Genomic DNA, 26,319 nt, shown 5'->3' on the forward strand with positions numbered 1-26,319 from the left:
GCCTGTACTCTTGCAGCGGAGCACTCCACCTACACTCTTGACAGCGGAGCACTCTGCCTGCACTCTGACAGTGGAGCACTTCGCCTGTACTCCGACAGTGGAGCACTCTGCCTGTACTCTGACAGTGAAGCACTCCGCTTATACTTAGACAGTGGAGCATTCCGCCTGTGCTCTGACAGTGGAGCACTCCGTCTGTACTCTGACAGTGGAGCACTCTGCCAGTACTCTGACAGTGGAGCACTCTGCCTGTACTCTGACAGTGGAGCACTCTGCCTGTACTCTGACAGTGGAGCACTCCGCCTGTACTCTGACAGTGGAGCACTCCGCCTGTACTCTGACAGTGGAGCACTCCGCCTGTACTCTGACAGTGGAGCACTCTGCCTGTACTATGACAGTGAAGCACTCAGCTTATACTCTGACGGTGGAGCACTCTGCCTGTACTCTGACAGTGGAGCACTCTGCCTGTTCTATGACAGTGGAGCACTCTGCCTGTACTCTGACAGTGGAGCACTCTGCCTGTACTATGACAGTGAAGCACTCAGCTTATACTCTGACGGTGGAGCACTCTGCCTGTACTCTGACAGTGGAGCACTCTGCCTGTTCTATGACAGTGGAGCACTCTGCCTGTACTCTGACAGTGGAGCACTCTGCCTGTACTCTGACCGTGCAGCACTCTGTCTGTACTCTGTCTGTACTTCTTCATAGAGGTGGTGGAGATTGCAGCTTTGGAAGTTGGCATCACAGGAGGCGTGTTGAGTTGTTCCAGTGTGCCTAGTATGTACTGCGCCCTGCCACCACTGTGAACCAGCGTGTCAGTCCATCGAACTGCTCCACCCTAGGTGGTGTCGAGTTTCTTGAGTGTCATTGGAGCTGCACTCATCCAGGCAAGTGGAGAGTTTTCCGGCACACTCTGACTTTTAAGTGGTGGACAGGCTTTCGGGAGTCAGGGGGTGAATTACTCACCTCAGAATACCCAGCCTCCGACCTATGGCATCTATGGCATCCCCCTGGATGGTTAATATTGGGGTTTCAGCGATGGCAGTGCCATTGGATGTCAAGGGGAGATGGTTAATGTCTTTATTGTTGGAGGTGATCAATGCCTGGCAAATGTGAAGAAATTTAGATCAAACTAATCCAATGTCGCCTCCATCCGCTAAATTGAAATTCTACCCTGTGGTAGGTGGCTCGTCTTTTAAACTGTGCACATTTAAGCACGGTGGCCTAGTGGTTAGCGCTGCTGCCTCATGGCGCCAAGGCCCCAGGTTCAATCCCGGCTCTGGGTCACTGTCCGTGTGGAGTTTTCACATTCGCCCCGTGTTTGCGTGGGTTTCGCCCCCACAACCCAAAGATGTGCAGGGTAGGTGGATTGGCCACGCTAAATTGTCCCTGAATTGGAAAAAATGAATTGGGTACTAAATTGTTTTGTTAAAAAAATAATAAACTGTGCACATTTCAGCCAGAATGATTGCCCATCTCTAGTTGCTGCAAGCAGATGTTGGGCCTTCCTCTCGAACTACAGTCTGAATGAAGAGCCCTCACAGGAATTAAATAAAATATATTAAACCTGCTGGATGTTATGCTTGCCACCAGAAAGGCTTGACTATTTTGAAGTTGCAAAAGATTAAATTATCGCGATGAGTACATTAATTATCCTTTGTTGCTGCCCAGTCCTGCACTTGTATTACTAATGGCATTGCCAAGAAATAGTTAATCAGTTTAGAAGGAGCTCACATTTTTTTTGGTCACTTACAGGGTTTAAGAGGAGAGCCAGGACTTCAAGGCCAGGCCGGCTCTGTTGGGATTCCTGGAGTAAAGGGAAATAAGGTAGGGATTTATATCCACAACTGGGTTAAGTATGAAACTCTCATCCTGTCCAACACTCACTCTCCCTTCTGAATAATGTATTAGTTTAAACTTGAACAAACCCCATAACTTTACCCAATCAAGAGGATATTGATTTTGGCCTGTCACACCCTTGCTTACAAAAGCTGTTTCCTCAACTGAAGTAATAATGTTCCACAAAATGAAAAATCCAAATGTATTTTGAAATAATGAAAACAGTTGAGGAATACAATGTGCCCACATATTGAACAACAACTCGTCAGAAATTAATGTCTTGGTTTTACCATTGAATGTTTCGCACTTAACTTTTTTAACGAATCTTATTTTACACAATAATATTTCACAGGGTGAACCAGGAAATCCAGGGAAGAAAGGAAGCCAGGTAATAATTACTTCCTTTCCCCTACTTGTTTTAATTCCTCCGAATTCCAGTCGCATCTGATTCTGGTAAGTGGGACAGTATTTGAGCACAGAAGGAAATAGAATGTTGCAGCCCAGAAGGAGCCCATTCAGTACATTGTACCCGTGCTTGCTCCTTGTTAAGAGCTGTTCATTTAGTCTCCACCCTCCCCAAAGACCTGCAAATTTTTCACCATTTCAATTCACTCTTCAGTGTTACGATTGAATCTGCTTACATGAGCTTCCCAGCCATTCCATATCGCGTCATAAAGGTTGCACAGTGACTCACAGCGCCAGGGACTCGGGTTCAATTCCGACCTCAGTTGACTGCGTGGAGTTTGCACTTTCTCCCCGTGTCTGCGAGGGTTTCCTCCGGATGCTCCGGTTTCCTCCCACAGTCCAATGAGTGTGCAGGTTAGGTGGATTGGCCATGCTAAATTGCCCTTAATGCCCAAAATTTAGCTCGGGTTGCGGGGGAGTGGGCCTAGGTAGGATGCTCTTTCGGAGGGTTGGTGCAGACTCGATGTGTGGAATGGCCTCCATCTGCACTGTAGAGATTCTTTTTTCTTAAAACTCCTCATTTCTTTTCTGACTTTTTCGCCTATTGTCATAAATCCATGTCCTGTGGTGACCACCCCAAGTGCCACTGGAACCAGTGTTATCCCCTTTGTGATTTTGTTCTAGTAACTCTCGACACAACAGAATTGTCCCCTGAACTTTCTCTGCTGTAAGGAGAACAAATCTGCCTCTCTAGTCTCTCCGCAGAGCTGAACTCTTCCATCTCCAGTACCATTCTAGTAAATCTCTTCTTCAACCGCTCTACGCCTTTGACATCCTTCCTAAAGTACGGTGCCCAGGAACAATCACAATATTCCAATTGGACTCCAACCAGTGAGGACCTAGTGATGTTTTCTAAATGGTCAACATAACTCTCTTGCTTTTGTGTGCTATCCCTCTATTCAGAAAGCCATGGATGTATGCCTTTTTAACAGCCTTCTTAACGTCTCCTGCCAGAAAGATTTGTGCAAGTGTGACCTAATGCCTCTCTGGGCGCGATTCTCCGCTCCCCACGCCGGGTGGGAGAATCGCGGGAGGGCCGCTCTGGCACCCCTCGCGATTCTCCCACCCCTGCTCGGAGAATCGCCGCTCGCCGTTTTTCCCGGCGACCAGCGATTCTCTGGCCCGGATGGCCCCGACGGGTTCACGCCGGCGGCAACCACATCTGGTCGCTGCCGGCGTGAACAGCGTGCGACAGGTAAGTGTGGGGCCTGTGGGGGGCGGAGAGGGGATCGAGCACCACGGGCGTGCTCGGGAGGGGACTGGCCCGCGATCGTGCCCACCGATTGTTGGGCCGGCGTCTCTAAGAGACACACTCTTTCCCCTCCGCCGCCCCGCAAGATCAAGCCGCCACGTCTTGCTGGGAAACGGAGGGGAAGACGGCAACCGCGCATGCGCGGGTTGGAGCTGGCCAACCTGCGCATGCGCGGCTGACCCGGCGGCCGAGTTACACAAAACGCCGGGGGGGGGAGGGGGGAATAGGGGGCGAGGAGCGGCCTCCGACGCTGTCGGAAACACTCCGGGTTTCACTATGTTCCAGAACCCCACACTCAATAACAGTCAGTTCAGATCAACACAGTAGAAATAAAATCATGGCTAAAATATTACAAGGCTGTTTGATGAAACAATTTCATTGGCATTGCTATTATAGTTATAAAACCATTTGAGCTCAAGGCGGGGGTTGGAATTCTGTAAAACATCATGCAAGCCGGTCATTCATTTTGTTTCTAAACATATTCAAGCTGTCAATCTTCAATATGGAACGGATGCTTCCAGCAGCATCTTAACCATTGCCATTTCCATTGGATCAGGCCAGCATAAATATCGCGGTCGGAATTCTCCGTCCTGCTGCACAGGATTTCTGGGTGCGGTGCGCCCCCACCGGCAGCGGGATTCTCCGTCCCGGCCAATGGGGTTTCCTATTGTGGAAGCCCCACGCTGTCGGGAAATCCCCGGGCGTGGATGCGCTGGCAGCGCAACGGAGAGTCCCGCCAGAGGAGAATCCAGCCCGGATTTTGCTATAGTGAAGAAATGCTGGGCGGGATTTTCCAGGTGTTCCCGCTAGTGGGATCTTCCGGTCCCCCTGACTGCACAATGGTATAAGCCCCGTTGGCAGCGGCGGGACTGGACGAATATACCGGTGACTGGCTGCCTCTGCCACCCTACGTGGCGCGGAGGGGGGATTGGAAAATCCCACCAATTCATTTTGTATGACAAGAGGGAAAATGTAGCCATTGTTACTTAGCACGTTCCAAGGAAATTTACTAACCTAACTTTGACTTATGATTTGTGATGTGTGATGCGGGAAGACAGAATGAAGGTTGCACGCAGCACACTTTCATCATCTTCCCTTGCTCATGTGATAAGCTGACTCCAGTAACTGCGGTAAGTTGTGTTCACCTCCAAGCTTGTTGCAAATTGCTCTTGCAGTGTTACCTTTATCGTCAAATATGGAACAAAAGATGATCCTGTGGACAGGATTCTCCGGCCACGCCCGCCCGGTGACCGAAAAATCCCGCCCGTGGTCAATGGACTTCTCCATTGTCCCACTCTCGCCCGTGGTCAATGGACTTCTCCATTGTCCCACTCTCGCCCGTGGTCAATGGACTTCTCCATTGTCCCACTCTCGCCCGTGGTCAATGGACTTCTCCATTGTCCCACTCTTGCCCGTGGTCAATGGACTTCTCCATTGTCCGCCTCTTGCCCGTGGCATTCTTGCGGCGGGCGGGGAGGTAGATTCCAGCCCTGTATTCCTTTCAGTAAGGTGAAAAGCGCTGATCATGGAATCAGGAATGGCTGAGGTACAGAAAGAGGCCAATTAGCCCATCTTAGAACACAGAACATAGAACAGTACAGCACAGAACAGGCCCTTCGGCCCTCAATGTTGTGCCGAGCCATGATCACCCTACTCAAACCCACGTATCCACCCTATACCCGTAACCCAACAACCCCCCCCCCTTAACCTTACTTTTATTAGGACACTACGGGCAATTTAGCATGGCCAATTCACCTAACCCACACATCTTTGGACTGTGGGAGGAAATCGGAGCACCCGGAAGAAACCCACGCACACAGGGGGAAGACGTGCAGACTCCACACAGACAGTGACCCAGCCGGGAATTGAACCTTGGACCCTGGAGCTGTGAAGCATTTATGCTAACCACCATGCTACCCTGCTAGCGCCCTCTGCAAGAGCAACTTGGTTTCTCTCACTTCCCTGCCTTTCCCCGACAAATATTTTCTCCTCAGATATTCTTCCAACTCTCTCTTGAAAGCCGCTACCATGATGTTAGGCAGCACATTACAGATCCTAACCATTCATTGCGCGAAGAGTTCTTTCATCGTGCCATCATTGATTTTTGCAGCAGGCACCCTCAATCAATGCCCTCCAATCCTTGATCCTTCCACCATTCTCCCCTATCTAATTTGTCCAGACTTTGAACGCTTCCTTCAAATTACCCCTTAATCTTCTTGCCTCCAAGTAGAGCAGCCTTAATCTTCCCAGTCTATCCTCGTAACTAATGTTTCTTGCCCCTGGAATCATTCCCGTGAATCTTTTCTGCACCCTCTCTAATGCCTTTGTATGGTTTTGTAACAGATAGATGGTCGAATGCCTGATCAGTGCCATTTATTCTTCATGGCATCAGATTGAGTTTTGACTGTAACTCTGGTTGGAACATTTAGGTCAGTGAATTCATTGTTGGCTCTGATGAAAGCTCACCAGGTCAGGGTGAGGTCTGGGGTTGTTTAGAAGTCTTGCTTGTGTGGGAATATTGTAAATCCATTCTTTATTAATTGGTTTAAGTTTGACTATATGTAAGGGATGATTTCATGATCTGACGTTGCCAGCAGGAAATGGGACCCATGGAGAAGGTATGCTTCAGTGTAACATTCTGTCGATTTTGTCATCTAGGCTGAGAAAGGTAAAGAAGGTCCTCCTGGATCGCCAGGGCTACAGGTAACCAAGAAGATGTTTTAACACATGCACAATATCAAATACATATGTCATCATTTGCAAATGTAATTCACTTTCACCCAAGTGTTTCACCAGTAACCTGCTGTGTTCACATTTCCTCAGGGAGCTATTGGCGCCAAAGGATCAAAAGGAGAGGTAATTGTCTGTCAGATAACAAAGCTCAAAGTCGAATTGTCATTCATTCTGCTTGCTAATATCTTTTTTTTACCAAAACAGCTCCCCTTTGTCAACTCAGTAATACAAGGGTAGATATTCCCTTCAAATAGACTTTGACCAGCCAGCCAACAACACACATAGTCCCACTGGGAGGGAGGAACGCGCTTTGTTTTGGGTTGGAAGGACAGGCTTTATTAGCAGTCAGCTGGCTGGGCCGTGAGCAATGAATGGATGCTTAAGGCCGCCCAGCAACTCTGGGCAACATTGGACAATCTGGCCAGCATGTGTGCGAGAAGACAGTAAATCTATGGAAGGGACTGATTTTGGGAGCAGAGAGGGATCTGGAGTGACAGTGGCCCAGGCTGCTCTCTGAGGGCCAGAGAGCCACCCCGGCTTCTTCAGCCCTGCAGATGTGTCTGTTGATGACTCTTTGGCTGGGCCTCCCAAAGAATATTGGGCCTCCCAAAGAGCATGTGGTCTTGTGAAAGGATGAGGCAGGATAATAGAAGCAGATTATTCCCAGCGACCCTGGACAACGGAACTCCAGCTGTGGTTCAAGCAGTCAGTCTTAGTCAGACAGTTGTGGGTTCAAGTCCCCATTCCAGAGACTTGAACACAGAAATCTAGACTGACCCTCCAGTGTAGCGCTGAGGGAGTGCCGTACTGTTGGAGGCGCCACCTGTTGGACGAGACATTAAACTGAGGCGCTGTTTGTCCTCTCAAATGGATGGGAAGGGTCCAATCAGCATTCTTTTAACAAAGGGTAGGGAACATATCTCCAGTGTCCCAGCTAATAATAATCCATCAGTCAACATCACAAAACTGATCATCCGGTCATGATCACTTTGTGGGAGTTGATTGCACCTAAACTGGCTGCCACGCCTCCTACATTACAACGGTGACTACACGTCAAAAGCTCGGTCATTGACGGTCGAGAACTTTGCAATGCCACGAAAGGTGCAATAGAAATGCAAATCTTGCTTTTCAAGATTAAATGAATGGAGTAGAGAGCGGGAGAAAGCTTTTTGCACAGAGTAAGGTGAGGCTGCGTAATGCGAATGTTCGAAGCAAAGACCATGTGAGCATTTAAAAGTAACTTTGATATCTGATTGAAGAAAAAGGGATAAAGGGCCATATTTCCTCCCATTCTTGCCATAAAAGCAGCTAAATTTCCTTTCAATTTATTTTTGTCACCATCTTTAATTTGAGCCCTATTGTTATCATCTTAGTGACTAGTGGGAACAATCTGTGACTGTTCCTCCTCTGTGGTATATTGTTACAAACCTTTGATGAGGTAGAGTCCCAGAAGTAATTCCAAATGTGAAGTAGTTGCTTCAAAAAAATAGGACTTTGTAAAAGGTGCAGAGAGCAGGTCGGATAGTGGGGATAATCTCGGTGATTCACATAGTACAGACTTGGGGTCAGATCGGCCTTTGGAGTTGAGGAACACCCAAACTGCACGTTCTTGTGCCTTCTGAAATAGACACCCTACCCACGGTTGACTTTTCCAGGGGTCTTTGTCCTTCCAAACAGTAGCGCTTTTCATGAGCTGCGATGGCGTTCTTGAGGAGTGTGGGTGCAGGGGCGAGCCGAAATTAAGGCCTACCTTGGTTCTCCATCACAGAAGCTGAGCTCCCTACATTGTTCAAGGCCCCCTTACTCCCCACGCATCCCTTCAATCCACCCCATGCCACCCCCATGCTCACCATGTACCCGCCATAGTCACACACCCAGTGTCCACCATACACAGTCCTCAGGACTGTGATTGTGATAGCAATGAGAAACATTTGGGGGGTGGGTGGGGGGAATATAAACCCATAACAGTCTCATCAAATTCTGAATTCAAACCCACTATCATTGATACTGGCGGGAAAAAACCCAACTCCAGTATAAAAAAGTTGTAGTATTTTAAGTGCCTATGTTGTTTGTAAATAATCAAGAGACCACATCCAACGAATATTCTGTCATGACAGCTTCTGAAAAATGTCAATCATTCTTGGTCCATTAGACCACCTGCTGATCTGAAGCCATTAAAAGCTTTTGAAACCCAGCCAAGCATTTCTAATGGCATTCATTAGTATGTCAAAACAAAAACTTCCAACTACATTGCCTGGAACTGATGAAGCTGGATGGTGTCCTGTTTCCATTTCAAAACAGAGTACCTGTTAATCAATGGAGAGAAGCAAGTACAGAGATGTTTTTCCAATTTTCAAAAGCAGGGTTTCAACAGCGAGAACTGCAATTTAAATTGCAGAACAAAACATACAGCAGATGCTGTTAGGGCATTGCTTATACATGTGTTAATGCATTATGGCACTTTCTACATTGGAAAAAGTACTGGAATGCCTGATGACATTTATACAATTTTGGTCAATGTAAGGGCCTTTACAGGACAGATCTCTGTGATGAATGAATGCATTAAAATACATCTGCATTGCAATGTATCATCTAATAGTGGCATTTGAAAGTGTTAAAATATTTTGCACTTACCTTTCTCAATGTTCCCAACTTCTCTCCAGCCTTTCCCCACTGGGTTCGCAAACACTTCAAGAGATCCAAAACACACACCAGAACATTATGTTTGAGATGAATTAGAATTTTCCTGTGGTCCTCACATTGGGGACCCCGACCTTGGAAGAGGCGGGTGTGCGCTTTTCACCCAAGGCCTTCCCAACCTGCAAAAAGGCCACTCAGAAATGACGTGGGACCAGGAAGGCAGAGGAAAATTGTTTTTTTCCAGCAAAACAAATTGAAGTTCAGACTTTGGTCACTGATTAACACCTCAATTGGGTGACAGAAATAGACCTCTTCATTTTAAAATGGCTCATTCCTGGATCCTGAGGTGAGAGGGTTGCCCTATGAAAAGAGAGTGAAGGGAATAGATCAAAAGCAGAATTGTTGCAGCGGGCGGGAAAAGTATTGGTGAAGCTGTCGGCCTAATGGCAGCTTTCTCTGCAAGTTAGGGGGGGAAAAGACCATGAGAGCTGGATCCCACTGCATCACCCTGGTAGAGGGGGCTCTGACTGAGCCCGCTCCGCCAGCAATTTAGCTTTTAAAGATCGGGGTGCTCTTTTTAAAGACAACCCCGCTACGCACAAGTAAAAATAGAATCCCTTCAGCAACTCCCCCCCCCCCCCCCCCCCTCTCTTGCAACAAATGCTCTCTGATTAGTTTGTTCATCAAGTGCACGCTGTGGGAGACCAGTCATGAGTCACATTGTTGTGCTTTCACGCTGATGTGCATGAATAATCTAACAGTGGGGGGAGTGTCATGGGGGTCATCATAATGTGGGTTTGCCGAGGTTCCCTGTTATGTCAGTGGCAGGGGATGAGGACAATGGCTGGCGTGATTTGGGCATCTCATGGGATTTTCCGATCCCTGCTGCCTTTCATTCCCGATGCGAACAGGAGCACAAAATACTGCCCTGAAGTACCCTGCATCTTAGAGTAATGCGAGGTGAACTCACTGAAAAGCATAATTCCCAGGTTTTGCAGGGAAGATGGTGTCTTCTGGAAGGAGAAGTTATTTGGAATGATCATAGTCTCAAGATGGGCAATTTACCATTGAGTTAGTGGTAGCACGGTAGCATTGTGGATAGCACAATGGCTTCACAGCTCCAGGGTCCCAGGTTCGATTCCGGCTTGGGTCACTGCCTGTGCGGAGTCTGCACATCCTCCCTGTGTGTGCGTGGGTTTCCTCCGGGTGCTCTGGTTTCCTCCCACAGTCCAAAGATATGCAGGTTAGGTGGATTGGCCATGATAAATTGCCCTTAGTGTCCAAAATTGCCCTTCATGTTGGGTGGGGTTACTGGGTTATGGGGATAGGGTGGAGGTGTTGACCCTGGGTAGGGTGCTCTTTCCAGGAGCCGGTGCAGACTCAATGGGCTGAATGGCCTCTTTCTGCACTGTAAATTCTATTATAATCTATAATCTATGATAATCTATGATGAGTTGAGGAGAGATTTCCTCACGCACGGTATTGCTGGAATTCTCAATTCTAGAAAGCCGTGGCCGCTCAGTTGTTAAGTAGGTTCAAGACTGAGATCAATAGGTTTTTGATTTTACAGAAATGAAAGGATATCAGGATAAGAGAGGAGAGTGGAGTTGAGGGAGAAATTCAGCCATGATTTTATTGAATGGCACAGCAGGGTCAAGGGGCTGTACGGCCTACTCTATTTCTTGAGATGTACCTTCACGTGTAACGTACGCATCTTTTTTTTATGTAACTTAGAAAGGTAATGCGGGACCATCTGGTGAGAGGGGAACTGATGGCAAGAATGGAGAGCCTGGTCTGATGGGCCCAATCGGACCACGGGGACCTTCAGGCCAGGAAGGACTATATGGACTGCCTGGTGTTCCTGGACTTCCTGGGAAACCTGTAGGTGTATTTAGAATATCACTCTATGATTACCTTTTGATGTATATAATGTGTGCCCATAATATTGGATAATAACTTATGTTTATTCTATTAAGGCAAAGCCTGTCACGGATGAACGAGTAATGAAACTCTGCAGTGACATGCTTCGCAGTAAGTACTTACAATTGTAGCTTTGCATTTTGCAAAAGCGTTGTTAGAGCTTGCGCAATATGAATACAATAGGAGTAAGGATGTCTTGTTGCAGTAATATAGAGACCTTGGTAAGACATCACCTGCGGTACTGTGTACAGTTTTGGTCCCTTATGTAAGGAATGATACACTTTCCATAGAAGGAGTAAATGGGAGAATAACCTGATTAATTCCTGGGATGACGGCATTATTTTATGAGGAGAGATTGGGAAGGCTGTGTCTGTCATGATATGCAAACATGCAACCAATGGATAATCAGAATAGGACACAACCAATGGGTAATCAGGACACCCAGAGGTGGCATCACCACAAGGGGGCATGACACGAACACTATAAAAGGGACAAGACACACACACCCTGCCGGTTCCACAGACAGACACTGAGAGAGTCAGACAGGGTCAGCAGCAGCAGCATCACACCCTAGCACGTGGCTTAGAGCAAGCTGATATAGTGAGACTGAGTTACTACAGTTAGATTAGCAGAGAGTCCAACTCATTTAAGAACTGTGTTAATAGTTCAATAAACACGTTGAACTCATTTCATAGTCTGAAGCATCCTTTCGTAAAGCGTACATCCAGTAGCAGTTTATGTTACACGAAGTAACATAACACAACATGGTACAGGAGTGACTGTTCTCTCTACCTAGTTCAACTCAGCAAAGTCAAAGACAACCAGCTTCTGAATCCAGGCACGTTGGACAAGGTTCAGGCTTCTTATCAACTCAGGACCACTGGTAATCTTAGTGCTAACTGGTGTTCATTTAAGCAAAGGTTCCAGCTATACGTGGAAGCATCCAACCTAAATAGTGCGACCGATACTCCCAAGATAGCTCTTCTACTCACCACTGCGGGTGACCATGCGATAGAGATCTTCAATTCCTTTCACTTTTCCGAAGGGCAGGACAAAACGAAATATCAAACCATCCTGGACAAATTCGACAGCCACTGCGAGGTGGACACCAACAAAATATTCGAGCGCTACATCTTGAAGCAAAGGATGCAAGGTAAAGATGAATCCTTCAATAGTTACCTGACTAACCTTAGACTGCTAGCGCAATCCTGCAACTTCGGTGACATAACTGACACCATGATCAGAGACCAAATCGTTTTTTGAGTCCACTCTGATCCTCTGCAATTGTTGAAAATCAGGCATATGACTTTAAAATTCGCTATTGAAACGTGTACTGTGCATTAGCATTCCAAAAACCGCTATTCACAATGCAAAACAGCTGAGAGTGAAAAACAAGCCTCCCACGAGGTGGAAAGTGTTCAGGCCATCTCCCGGATGCAGCGCCTCAATATCTCCGACGTGCTCAACCACTATGCAGATCTCCACCGCCAGCCAGGAGTCAGCGCTCGCAATTCCGCCAGCATCGCATTCGAAGTGTGCAACACCGAACGCATGACTCTGATCCAGGCAGTGCTACGGATCCAGATGATGAATACCTGGACACCACATATCGAGTGGGCATCATCACAAAGTGCAAATACGCCACACCGAACACATTGCAAGTCCAATCAATCCTGGCTATGGATTCCGAGGACGAATGGAACACAGTGATGGATGTCAACCACTGCCCCATCCAGTTCAAACTGGACACAGGTGCCTCCGCCAACCTGATCTCGCAGGTGGACTTTACGAGGATCAAGATGCCACACACAATCCTTCCAGCTGCCTGCAAACTCCTGGACTACAATGGAAATGCAATTAAGGCATTGGGGCCCTGCCATCTGATGGTGTCCAACCAACACATGGAGACACACCTACACTTCAAAATTGTTAAACCAGACAGGGCGTCATTGCTAGGTGCACACGCCTGCAAGCAACTGAACCTCATTCGACGGGTCTACACTACGATGCCATCCCATTCAGATCTTCAGGCCAGCATCGACGATATCCTCACTCAGTACCCAGATCTTTTTAGCGGGATGGGCATGTTGCCATATGAGTACAAGATTCTACTGCGGCCTGATGCCAAACCAGTGGTCCACGCACCAGGAAGAGTCCCTGCTCTGCTGAGGGAGTGACTGAAAGCAGAGCTCACAAGTCTACAACAAAAAGTCATCATCTCCAAGGTCACTGAACCAACCGACTGGGTCAGCTCGATGGTGTGCATAAAGAAGCCTTCGGGGGACCTACGCATCTGCATTGACCCCAAGGATCTAAACAAAAACATTATGCGGGAACATTACCCAATCCCAAAGCAGGAAGAAATCACGAGCGAGATGGCACACGCGAGGTTCTTCACAAAACTGGGAGCATCCCAAGGATTTTGGCAAATCCAACTTGAAGAATCCAGCAGAAGGCTCTGCGCCTTTAACATGCCTTTTGGCAGATTCTGCTACAACTGAATGTCATTTGGCATCATCTCGGCATCAGAGATTTTCCATCACATCATGGAACAGATGATGGAAGGAATAGAAGGGGTTTGTGGCTACGTTGACGATGTCATAATCTGGTCTACAACCCCAGAGGGACATGTGTCACGACTTAAGAAAGTATTCCGACGCATACATGAACATGGCCTCAAGCTAAACAGGTCCAAGTGCTGTTTTGGGACATCCACACTGAAGTTCCTGGGCGATCAGATTTCGAAACACGGTGTGCGCCCGGACACAGACAAAATTAAAGCCATCTGGGCAATGAAAGTCCCCGAGGACAAGAAAGCAGTACTGCGCTTCCTAGGAATGGTTAACTTCCTTGGCAAATCCATCCCGAATTTGGCCACAGGCACGATGCCCCTACGTAAACTGGTCAAGAAATCAACCGCCTTCGAGTGGCACTCGGAACACCAGGCAGAGTGGTTGGAGCTGAAGGCCAAGCTCACCACTGCACCCGTCCTTACATTCTTCAACCTAGACCGAGAGACCAAGATATTGACCGATGTGAGTTAAGATGGCATTGGGGCGGAGCGGCTACAAAAAGACGATACATCATCCTGGGTCCCATTAGCATACGCGTCACGGGCAATGACACCCACTGAGACCAGGTACACGCACATTGAGAAGGAATGTTTAGGTCTTCTCATCGGCAGCCTCAAATTCCATGATTATATCTATGGCTTGCCAACATTTACCGTTGAGACGGATCGCAGGCCTCTGGTCCACATCATCCAAAAGGACCTGAACGACATGACGCCCTGTTTGCAGACAATTCTGCTCTAACTCCGGAGATACGATTTCTATCTGGTGTACACACCTGGCAAGGAGCTCATTATTCCGGATGCATTTTCCCGCTCCGTCACCTCACTGAGTGAGCCACTGGAGATCATTCAGCACATCGAACTGCAGGTACAACTGTGTGCAAGCACCCTCCCAGCGACAGACGAGAAGCTTGTTATCATCAGAGAAGGGATGGCCAAAGACCCCCTGTTGCAGCGAGTCATCCACAACCTCAACAATGGCTGACAGAAAGGGCAATGCCCTCAATTCTACAACATCAAGGATGACCTGATGCTGATCGACGGCATCCTGCTCAAGCTGGACAGGATAGTCATCCGGCTACATCTCCAGAGCATGGCGCTGTGGCAGATTCATGAGGGACACCTGGGCAGAGAAAAGTGCAGACGCAGGGCTCGGCAAGCTGTCTACTGGCCCGGCATCAACCAGGACATCATGGACATGGGGCGGGATTCCCTGCCGCCCGGGGGGGTCGGAGAATCGCCCGCAGCCGGCATCAATCCCACCCCCGCCGTGTCCCGAATTCTCCGCCCCCCCCGAGATTCGGCGGGGGCGGGAATCGCGCCCCGCCGGTCGGCAGGCCCCCCGCTGCGATTCTCCGGCCCGCGATGGGCCGAAGTCCCGCCGCTGACGGGCTTCTCCCGCCGGCATGGATTAAACCACCTACCTGACTGGCGGGATTGGCGGCGCGGGGTGATCTGGGGTCCTGGGGGGTGCCCCCACGGTGGCCTGGCCCGCGATCGGGGCCCACTGATCGGCGGGCGGGCCTGTGCCGTGGGGGCACTCTTTTTCTTCCACCTTCGCCATAGTCTTCACCATGGCAGAGGCGGAAGAGACCCCCTCCCCTACGCATGTGCGGGGATGACGTCAGCAGCCGCTGACGCTCCGGCGCATGCGCGGACTTACGCCGGCCGGCGAAGTCCTTTCGGCCCCGGCTGGCGGGGCGCCAAAGGCCATTCACACCAGCCGACGGAGTGGGAACCACTTCGGCGCGGGCCAAGCCCTTCAATGTGAGGGCTTGGCCCCTAAAGGTGTGGAGACCTCCGCACCTTTGGGGCGGCCCGACGCCGGAGTGGTTCCTGCCACTCCGACACGTCGGGACCCCCCGCCCCGCCGGGTAGCGGAGAATCCTGGCCATGGTCCTGGACTGCGAAACCTGTCAGAGGTTACAGCCAGCGCAGAGCAAGGAAACGCTCCAACCACATGACCTAGAAACCTCTCCATGGTCCAAGGTGGGCATTGACCTATTCCACGCGAATGGTCGCGACTACATCCTACTCATTGATTACTTTTTAAACTATCCTGAGGTGCTGAAGCTGCCAGACATCACCTCAAGGACCGTCAACAAAGCTTACAAAGAGACATTCTCACGGCATGGCATCCCGAACACCGTTCACAGTGACAATGGCCCGTGCTTCCACAGTCGAGAATGGTCCACGTTTGACAAGAGCTACAATTTCAGGCATGTGACCTCCAGTCCGCACTACCCGCAGTCCAATGGCAAAGTCGAAAAGTGGGTGCACATCGTTAAACAACTCATCCACAAGGCCTTGGACTCTGCTTCCGACATACACCTTGCACTACCTGTGTACCGGGCGACTCCCTTGTCCACTGGCATGTCGCCAGCTGAACTGCTGATGAACAGGGACCCGTGAACGACACTTCCAGCCCTGGTTCAGCACACTGGGCTAAATCGCTGGCCTTTAAAGCAGCGAAGGCAGGCCAGCAGCACGGTTCAATTCCCGTACCAGTCTCCCCGGACAGGCGCTGGAATGTGGCGACTGGGGGCTTTTCACAGTAACTTCATTGAAGCCTACTTGTGACAATAAGCGATTTTCATTTCATTTCACCTGCCCAACCCAGATCAAAAACCGGTACTGCAAAAGATGCAACAGTTTCGCAACAGCCAGAATCAGGGCTATGACACACATGTCTGGACGTGCTATCCCCGGCAGAAACTGTCAGGATCAAGATACCGGATGGTGGGTGGTCTGCCCCAGCTGTTGTCGTTCGACAGGCCACGCCCAGATCCTATGTGATACAAATGTTTGATGGCACCATTGTGCGAAGGAATCGAAGGGTTCTGCGAAAAATCGCACGGCCGCAACCACTTTCCCCTCCATTTCCACATGTCGACTTGCCACCTCCAGACACCTCGAACCACGAGTGTACCAGTCGTGCCTCCTACTCGCCTGTCACGACACCGTCATCCCCTCCACCACCTCTCCGGCGGTCGTCGAGGATCAGACGGAAACCTCAGACACTGGACTGATGAATAATTGTTCTGTTTGTTTTGTTATGTATTCCTGTTCACTGTAGGTTCCAGTCAGTCATATCAGACAGACACATTCACATGTACATACATCTAAAAAAAACAACAAAAAAAGGGGAGATGTCATGATATGCAAACATGCAACCAATGGATAATCAGAATAGGACACAACCAATGGGTAATCAGGACATCCAGAGGTGGCATCACCACAAAGGGGCATGACACAAACACTTAAAAGGGATAAGACACACACACCCTGCCAGTTCCACAGACAGACACCTAGTGAATAAGACAGGGTAGATCAGCAGCAGCATCACACCCTTGCACGTGACTTAGAGCAAGCTGGTATAGTGAGACTGAGTTCTAGAGCTAGATTAGCAGAGAGTCGAACTCATTTAAGAACTGTGTTAATAGTTCAATAAACAAGTTGAACTCGTTTCATAGTCTGGAGCATCCTTTCGTAAAGCGTACATCCAGTAGCAGTTTATGTTACACAAAGTAACATAACACAACAGCGTCTATGTTGCCTAGAGTTTCGAAGAATGAGGGACGACCCCATTGAAGCTCATAAAATTCGTACAGGGCGAATTGGCTGTCGCGGTTCCTACACTGCAACAATGAATATACTTCAAAAGTGTTTAATTGGCTGTAAGGCACTTTGAGACATCCTGTGGTCATGAGAAGAACTTTAATGCCACGTGAAGAGGGGTAAAAATGATTCATCTAATCTACCACTCCAAGACCGACCATAACAGGGTTTTGTGTGAATTTAGTGAGGATGTGTCCCACTCGGTATGCTCTCAATTATAAAGAATTAGCCAGACAGGTTTTCTGAACTTAAACACAAGAACAAGATAGGTTGTTGACCGTAGTTCTCAAATTCAAAAAAACGGAGTAAATCACAACCACCATTCATACATCACACACATTCCCTGGGCCCCATCCACACACTAATACACATGGTCGGGTAAGGGGATAAGTTAAGGGCTTTTGTAGTTTATGAGGAAGATAAAACAAACACAGAAATATATACGGCTAACTGTTTTCTGGCTAGTCTCGATACAGTGATTCCACATTGCGTCTGTTCAGTTGTCTTCCTCGAGTAGTTTTATTGAGCAGAATTCCACATATCATTCCCAAAAGATCCCGGTTTGCAGAAGATTCCTCTTCTGATGATGGTTATTTTGCAAATTCAAGTGCCGTACTTTGGAGAGAGAGAGAGAAACAGAACCGCTAAATGTTTGTTAAAGCCCTGCTGGCTATACATTCCAGAGGAATTCAGTTATTATGCCTGCTGTTTGCAGAACTGGTAAATGCATTCTAATATCTCACCTCGCAAACTTTGACAAATTTCAAGATAGTATGCAAACCAATAGGAGATGAGAGGCTCGATTCTCTGTCACGTCATTAAGACCCATTTGCATCCTATTAACGAGGCGGGCACCAAGTTCTCCGGGCTCTCGTGATTCTCCAGTCCTCTGGGCCGGGAATCAAGTGGGTGGGAATTGATGCAGGTGTTGACAAGCGTAGCCCAAACACAGTGGACCAGGGGTAAACTCTTTCAGGGAGTTGTCTCCAAAGTCCATCGTAGGGCGACCCTCCCCACACAATGCAAGACCTGCCCACCCCACCACCGGAACACCCCAAAAGAGAGACCCCTGTCTAGAAGCGAGAGAGCAGCCCAGACAGAGGCAGTGAAAAATATAACTGCTTTAAAACATACTTAATCACTACACCTGCTGGTTCATACAGAGGACGCAGCACCTGCCAATTTTTGGAAAGAGGAAACCAGTCAGCTGGGATAAAACGCCCTCAAATCTTTTGATGAGCAAGTCAGTCATTCATTTCTCTCTGAAATTGATTTTAATAGTCTGTGATTGACAGTTTCCACACACAGGCAGCTGTCTACATCGTTCCATTCTTCTCCCTGCTGCTTCATTGGCTTTGAAGTAGTCAGCTGTGGAACTAACAGAAAGCACTTAACTCTCTTTGATGTGGTCCAGGAGCTGGCAATCATGTTTATAAACAGTGTGGCTAGTTTCACAGCTGACTACTTCAAAGCCACTCAAACATGAAGGGGGATGAATAAAACAATGCAGACAGCTGGGTGTGTGTGGAAGCTGTCAAGACAGAGGTCGTTTTACTGGGGGACCTCCAGACAGGGGACTGTCTTCTGGGGGGGCTTCCAGCAGGGGTCTCTCTTCTGGGGAATCTCTGTTGGGTAGTGGGTTTGTACAGTGTCTCTGGTGGGTAGATGATCTCTGGTAGGGGTCTCTTTAATTAGGTGGTGGGTATGGTGGTGGTGGGGTTGGGTCACTATGGGGGGGTGGGGGTGACCCAGAAAATCCTGGGGGGGGGGGGGGTTGTGTCCGAATTGCATTGGAAGGGCTGAATTGCATTGCGGGGGATGATAAATTGCACTGTGGAGGGCCCATTAACCTGATCTCACTATTGGGCAGCCATTTTAATTTCCTAAGGAACCCCTCACAATCCTCACCATACATATATTTGCATGTCTAAGGATTGGGAATCGCTTCCTGATTTACGCTCCCAGCATGAGCTCAAATCAGGTTGATTCAACACCGGGGGGGTGGGGATCAAAGTCTCCTAAACGGATAATCCCAGCAGAGATCTTCCACGCTCCCTGGTGGGGGAGGTTTGCGTGTTGTTTCCGTTCCGTCCCACTTGGGTGGAATGCAAGTTGTATATTTTGTCTGGTGAGCAGACTGCCATTGTTTTAATAGGGTTACAGTTTATTGTTTTTTTTTAATACAGCTAGAAAGGATAATTAAGTATTGCATCTTTCGCTGAAAAAGGCACATTCTCGTGACAAAGTCTAACCTCTTTAACTTGCTTTACAGCTCAATTGCCATCACTGCTTCAAAGCATGCGTCCCAATTGTCAGTGTGAGGGGATTAAAGGAACACCTGGGCAACCTGGAATGACCGGACAGCAGGGACAACGTGGATTACCCGGCTACCCAGGCAGGACAGCGAGACGAGGATACCGAGGTCTCCCGGGTATGCCTGGACTGCCTGGAATGAAAGGTACGGTAAATGGAACATTCATCCAGAAAACATTTCCCATTGGACCTGGTTCCGAACACAATGGTTCCATTGCTGGCTTCATAACTAACTCGTGGTGACGAAAAGGATAGCGGTAACAGGTTCAATGGGCTGGACTCTCTGTTCCCCAAGCCGCAGTTCCCCAAGTTTCCCATTGAAAACACCCCACACTGCCATGAAAATAACTGACGAGGGTGAGCTGCCAACAACAGAATCCCAACAACCGGAGAATTCCAGCCAATGTTTATTCACTTGAGGGGGGAGTAAATTGTCGGGCAATGGGCAAGGAATAGTGAGTGATGGAACCATCAATTCAGCGAACACGTGTAGTTGGATCTGAACAGAGGCTTTAATACACTTACAACAGAGCCAGCCTATTTGTCGTTGAATCTCCAGAGAACTGGCAGGCTGGCTCTAAGGCACTGATCTTTATACATCGGTCCCAGGGGGAGGAGTCCTGGGCGGAGCCAAGGGAGGAGCCCAGTACAAGCTCTCACGTACTCCCAGAGCAACTCCCCCTGGTGGTCGGATAGTGCAACTGCACTTACAATGGTGGATAGTGAACATATATACACGGAGTGATATTGGCAACTATATATAGTGTGAATCACATTCACATAGTGAGTAGGGAAATATTGTTTGTTTTTTAAGGAATACTGGCCTCAGAATCTGATGTGTTGTATCGGTTTTTCAGGTGCAAAGCAATTCCCTAAAGCAACTGGTATGGTATGGTGGACGGGTGTGCGTTCGTTACCATTTTGGTAAAGGCTAAAATTGAGGTGCCCCAGGGCCCCCGCCTGATGTGAAGGCTTCGCCCTTTGTGTGGGGCCGAAGGGCTGTTCCTTGTTGCAGTTGGTAATCATTGCAGTAGGATCAGCAAGTTTATTTGTGGTCAAAAAGATTGTCCCTGAAGGGAGACTGCAAGTAAAATGGTATGCCTGTTAAAAAAGAAATTGCCTGAATTTCAAGTCAAAGACCGTTTCTGACCTCAACTCAGCGCTCCCTTGATTGCTTCCCTCCTCACTCTGCTCAGCCATGATTTCATCGAATGGAGACAGAGTAGGGGGTCCAATGGCCCCTTCCTGTTCTCCGCCTCCTATGCTTCTACTACTCATTCCAAATGGCTATCATTTTCTCATGTAGGAAATGCATTCGGGAAAATAGATTAGGGCTGGAATTTTCTGGCTGTTGGGATTCGCTATTCCTGCCAGCAGAGCAACCTCGCCCGTGGGTTTCCCAGCGGCGTGAGGTGGCTTCGATGGGAAATCCCGTTCACGAGCAGCACGATAATCGTGCCACCGAGAAACACGTGGCTGGGCGATCCAGGCAATCGCACCCTAGGTATAACCAATGCAATACTGCAAAACTAAACCTTGAAAGTTCCCACAGCGTACTGAAGTTGGAAGTGTTATTTTGTGCTCATATTCTACAATAACGTGTACGCAGCCGTCTCAATGTTTATCAATGTTTTTAGGCGATCAGGGACCAAAAGGAGCCAAAGGTGCAAAAGGTGAAGAGAATCCAGGGTTACCCGGCCCACCTGGTCAAGCAGGTGAGATAGGCTTCTTATTACGTCCAGTATCGGTGCAAAGTTGGTTCATGGCTGATTTCCCACAGGGTGAATTTCTAATCTTGGCAAAGTAGCCAGCGAAATCCAGGCAATTCTCCACCCAAACATAGAGGCAAACTCAAAAGATCAGGCACCTTCAGCAGCCAGTTTTAATGTGATATTTCAGTGTTTGAAACAAGGCACTCTTCCTATGTCCACTCCAAACCCAATCACTGTTCTCTCAAGCAAAGCAGTTGTGCATCAATGCTGCAATTATAATTTAAACGCAATGCCATTCCAAAGTCAGGACCCAATCTTAACAATCAATTGAGATGGGGTAAGATTTTTCAAAAAGGATAACTTTGTTTAATTGTCCTTTGGTGTCAGTTCTTTTCAGCGCCGGCTCTAGGGTTGCTGGCGCCCCAGGCAAGCTGAACTTCGGCGCCCTTGGGGGGGGGGGGGCCGGGGGGGGGGGGGGCCGGGGGGCGGGGGGGGGCCGGGGGCGGGGCGGGGCCGGGGGGGGGGGGGGGAGGGGGGGGGGGGGCGGGAGGGGGGGGGGGGGGCGGGGCCAGGGGGGGGGCCGGGGGGCAAGGCCGAGGAGGGGCGGGGGGGGCGAGGCCGAGGAGGGGCGGGGGGGGGGGCGAGGCCGAGGAGGGGCGGACCCGGGGGGGGGCGGACCCGAGGGGGGCGGGGGGGGCGGACCCGAGGGCGGGGCTGGGGGGCGGACCCGAGAGGTGGGCGGTCACGCGGGGGGGTGGACCCGAAGGGGGGGCGGACCCGAGGCCGGTGCGGGGGGGGCGGACCCGAAGGGGGGGCGGACCCGGGGCTGGGGGGCGGACCCGAGAGGGGGCGGACGCGGGGGGCGGACCCGAGGCCGGTGCGGGGGGGCTGACCCGAGGGGGCGCTGGGGGGGACTGAGCGGGGGGGCGGACCGAGCCGGGGGCGGGCGGCCACCGCGCATGTGCTGGTTGGCACCGGCCCAACTGCGCATGCGCGGGACCCGAGTCTCTGGCGCCCCCGAGCACATGGCGCCCCGGGCGACTGCCCGAGTTGCCGGTGCCTTGAGCCGGCCCTGGTTCTTTTTCCCTCACACCCAATTTACAGTTCACCTGGGAGAACTTGCATAGGGTTCTGCTACTCAGTCAAGGGAAGGCAGTGACATAGTGTTAATGTTATTGAACTAGTAATCCAGAGACCCAGGGCAATACTCCGGTGACCCGGGTTCGAAACCTACCACGGCAGATGGTGAAGTTTGAATTCAGTAAAAATCTGCAATTAAAAGTCGAATGATGTCCTGAAAACCTTTGCTGATTGTTCTGAAGACCAATCAGATCCTTTGACGATCTTACCTGGTCTAGCCCACACAGGAATGTGGCCTCTCAGTTCGAGGACAATAAATGCTCGGCCAATTACATCCCGTCAGATAATTCTTTTAAAGTTTCCCGCAGTTTTGCAGAAGAGCCACGGAAACCCTGGTTGTATGAAAAAAATGAAAATGAAAATCGCTTATTGTCACGAGTAGGCTTCAATGAAGTTACTGTGAAAAGCCCCTAGTCACCACATTCCGGCGCCTGTCCGTGGAGGCTGGTAGGGGAATCGAACCGTGCTGCTGGCCTGCTTGGTCTGCTTTAAAAGCCAGCGATTTAGCCCAGTGAGCTAAACCAGCCCTTGCTTTATTTAGTCCTGCTTTATAGAAAATAAATAATTACTTTGCAGGCATAGTGGCTAAAAGGTTCCATTTGCAAAACATCTCCCATGATATCAGGATCCATATTACCAAAGTACCTGGTATTGTATCTAACTAGAAGGTGGACCAATATATACACTTTTTTGAGACACTGTTATCATTGGCAATACTTACCCCATCACAATCTTTTATCTTTTATGTGGTAGCAAATGTTCAAGAAATCAGAAGGCACCACACACCCAGCTCAACTGGGCACACGCGCCAAACTATATCTCTCAAAATTTCCGGCAAAGGTTTATTAAGTCAAATGGCCCAATAATGTCCTTTGTTATTTTGTGGTATCTACATGCCTTGGGTTACCTGCCTCGTATGCATGTGTTTGAGTCAGCAAGGAGATGATGGTATAGTGGGCTGGTTTAGCACAGTGGGCTAAACAGCTGGCTTGTAATGCAGAACAAGGCAGCAGCGCCGGTTCAATTCCCGTACCAGCCTCCCCGAACAGGCGCCGGAATGTGGCGACTAGAGGCTTTTCACAGTAACTTCATTGGAGCCTATTTGTGACAATAAGCAATTATATTATTATCTCCCTCGGCTAATAATGCATAGATCATGACGAAAGCTCTGGGGACAGGGGTTTGATCCACCCCCTCCCCCCAATAGCAGCACGGTAGCACAGTGGTTAGCACAGTTGCTTCACACCTCCAGGGTCCCAGGTTCGATTCCCTGCTGGGTCACTGTTTGTGTGGAGTCTGCACGTTCTCCCCGTGTCTGCGTGGATTTCCTCCGGGTGCTCCGGTTTCCTCCCACAGTCCAAAGATGTGCGGGTTAGGTGGATTGGCCATGATAAATTGCCCTTAGTGTCCAAAAAGGTTAAGTGGGGGTTACTGGGTTACGGGGATAAGTGGGCTTGAGTAGGTTTCTCTTTGTAAGGGCTGGTGCAGACTCGATGGGCCGAATGGCCTCCTTCTGCACTGTAAATTCTATGATTCTATGATAGCAGCTGGTGGAATTATAATTCAACTGACAAAATCCAGAATTGAAAGCTAGTCTCAGTCATGGTGACTATGAAACCACTGTTGACTGTCTTTAAAAACCTATCTGGCTCACTAACGTCAATTCAGGAGGGAAATCTGTCTTCCTTACCCGAGCCTAGCACGGACGACAGTGGAACAACAATGGCAGAAGTTTTGGGGTTATTCAGGAGGCACAATTTGGGATGCGCAACAAACGCTGGCCTTGCCAGGGACACCCACACCCCATGAAATAACTTATGATAAAAGGGAGAAACCTAATGAATTGTACCATCATCTACAAAGATCACTGCACAAAAGATTGGTGATGTCAGTGTCTGGCAAAGCAACCACTAGTCGGACCTTGGCTGGCTCTGTATACTTGGGGCTGGGTTCTCCGTAGCCCGACGGCAAAATCATGTTTGCCGATCGGACAGAGAATGGATTTCCACGGCGAAATCAGGGCCGGCGCCGGTTTGATTCCTGTCCGCCATGCTCCATCCCCTGGTATCGTCGTGATGCGTGCTGTTCGCCATTTCAACGGCATGGGCATGCCATCTGACGGATCACCCGCGATGCTCCGCACTCGATGGGCCGAGTACCCGATGCCGCGGGCCACGTGTGCTCCCAACCGTGCGGGTACCCGGCGTACCGGCTGCAGACTGTGTCCAGCGCCGCCACATTGGCCGGGGTCCGTGCCACTAGCCGGGGGATCGTTTGCCAGGGCTTGGGGGACTGGTGGGGGATGGCCTGGGGGTGGGCTGTGGGGTCGAGGTTGGCGGGTTGGGGTTGCGCACAGCCGGCGCCATGTTGTATGGCATGATCGGTGCAGGTCGTCAGCCATGCGCGAGCGCGGCCTGGGACCCGGCCATTCTCTGGTCCTTTCCGGCGTGGGCGGCGGGAGTTTCAGTCGGCGCCGGTGCTAGCCTCTCACCGGTACCGGAATCGGTAAGGGCTTGGCGTCGATGTTTTGTTCCTGAAGGTCCACGCATACTCCGCTGGAACACTTCGTCTCCCTAACGGAGAATCCTGTTTAGCACTGGCATCATTGTCCTGTCATTGTACTGACTCTATGACAAATAGATGGATGTGTGGAACAACACACCCAACTCTATCGTAAGCATAGGGGCGGCCTGAACCAATAGCAGGTGGATTGGCCACGCTAAATTGCCCCCTAATTGGGGTTAGAAAAATGAATTGGGTACTGTAAAAATTTAAAAAATCTATCATAAGCATCGTCAATTCTTTTATCCACCAATAGGAATACAACACGATTACTCAGTGTTGTTAATGGCACATAGCGAGACACCAGCAAGGATAGCGAGTCCTTCAGGAAGCCCACCCGACAATCCACCTGGGAATGGAGAGGGCGGCATAACGGGCAGAAGCAAAATGAAGGCAAACATCTGATATGCATTACACCTCCAATAATCACAAAATTGTTACAGGGCAGGCGAGGCGTCTCGCACTAGAATAGAGAATAGCAAGTTTTCAGGCGGGGCTAGAGTAAGGGCGAGAGGAATAGTCTACATCAGGGTTACCGTTCATGTATGTGAATGCACGGAGTGTGAATAGCAACTTAACGTTAGTTTGTCATTCCAGGTCTGCCAGGATTGTCAGGTCCCACTGGTCATGGATTGCCAGGAGTGGATGGGGAGACGGGAAGGAATGGGGCACCCGGCAGCCCAGGAAAGCGGGGAGCACCGGGAACACCTGGAGTGTGCGACATAGCGAGCTGTTACAATTCCTATAATAGTGGCCGGAATCCTTTTAACAAAGGACCAAACTTCTGAAGGTCTTATGAGGTTCAAATCCTGTCACATCATCTCAAGTCTCTTTCGTTTGCTGCCAAATAGGATGGACTGGTTCTCAGGAAGAAAAGAATTAGCGCATGAACCAATAGCAGGTTACAGTCTGCTATCCTGGTTCGCTACTGATTTTGGAATACTTCAATACAAACATTTTAAACACACCACGTGCTGTGCATGTATGTTTACCCCCCCCCCCCTACAGTTTAAAAAAAATAAATTTTGATAACAGCTTTATCGTTGTCTCTGTAAATAGTTCCTGCAGAGAGAAAAGCAAAAGACTTTGTTCATGCGCGGATTTCCAGGGGTAATTTCCAATCTGGCAGTCTCAGTGATAACCTGATGGCCTGTCTATTGAAAATGAAATGAAATGAAAATCGCTTACTGTCACGAGTAGGCTTCAATGAAGTTACTGTGAAAAGCCCCTAGTCGCCACATTCCGGTGCCTGTCCAGGGAGGCTGGTACAGGAATCAAACCGTGCTGCTGGCCTACTTGGTCTGCTTTAAAAGCCAGCGATTTAGTCCAGTGAGCTAAACCAGCCTCTGTAGAATCTTCTTTAAATTCATCCCATTGAAATCAATGGGAAGGCTGTTTAGCACAGGGCTAAATCGCTGGCTTTGAAAGCAGACCAAGGCAGGCCAGCAGCACAGTTCAATTCCTGTAACAGCCTCCCCGAACAGGCGCCGGAAGGTGGCGACTAGGGGCTTTTCACAGTCACACTTCAAGTGACACCCGTTGATATCTCAGACTAT

The 26,319-nt window shown here is 49.5% G+C and overlaps 1 protein-coding gene across 1 annotated transcript in view; it reads left to right on the forward strand.

Annotated features, from left to right (window-relative positions):
* The window catches only part of si:dkey-225n22.4 (collagen alpha-1(XXI) chain), a 229,012-nt gene extending 203,212 nt beyond the window's left edge, over positions 1 to 25,800 (forward strand). The window contains exons 22-30 of the mRNA XM_038810217.1: positions 1,753 to 1,824; positions 2,189 to 2,224; positions 6,212 to 6,256; positions 6,377 to 6,409; positions 10,661 to 10,807; positions 10,903 to 10,957; positions 19,309 to 19,494; positions 20,987 to 21,064; positions 25,361 to 25,800. Coding sequence (XP_038666145.1) covers positions 1,753 to 1,824; positions 2,189 to 2,224; positions 6,212 to 6,256; positions 6,377 to 6,409; positions 10,661 to 10,807; positions 10,903 to 10,957; positions 19,309 to 19,494; positions 20,987 to 21,064; positions 25,361 to 25,551 — 843 coding nt within the window. The 3' untranslated portion in view covers positions 25,552 to 25,800. The remainder of the gene's footprint in view (positions 1 to 1,752; positions 1,825 to 2,188; positions 2,225 to 6,211; positions 6,257 to 6,376; positions 6,410 to 10,660; positions 10,808 to 10,902; positions 10,958 to 19,308; positions 19,495 to 20,986; positions 21,065 to 25,360) is intronic.
* Positions 25,801 to 26,319: the final 519 nt, after the last annotated feature.

Source organism: Scyliorhinus canicula, chromosome 10, assembly GCF_902713615.1.
Source record: "Scyliorhinus canicula chromosome 10, sScyCan1.1, whole genome shotgun sequence".
NCBI classification, from domain to species: domain Eukaryota; kingdom Metazoa; phylum Chordata; class Chondrichthyes; order Carcharhiniformes; family Scyliorhinidae; genus Scyliorhinus; species Scyliorhinus canicula.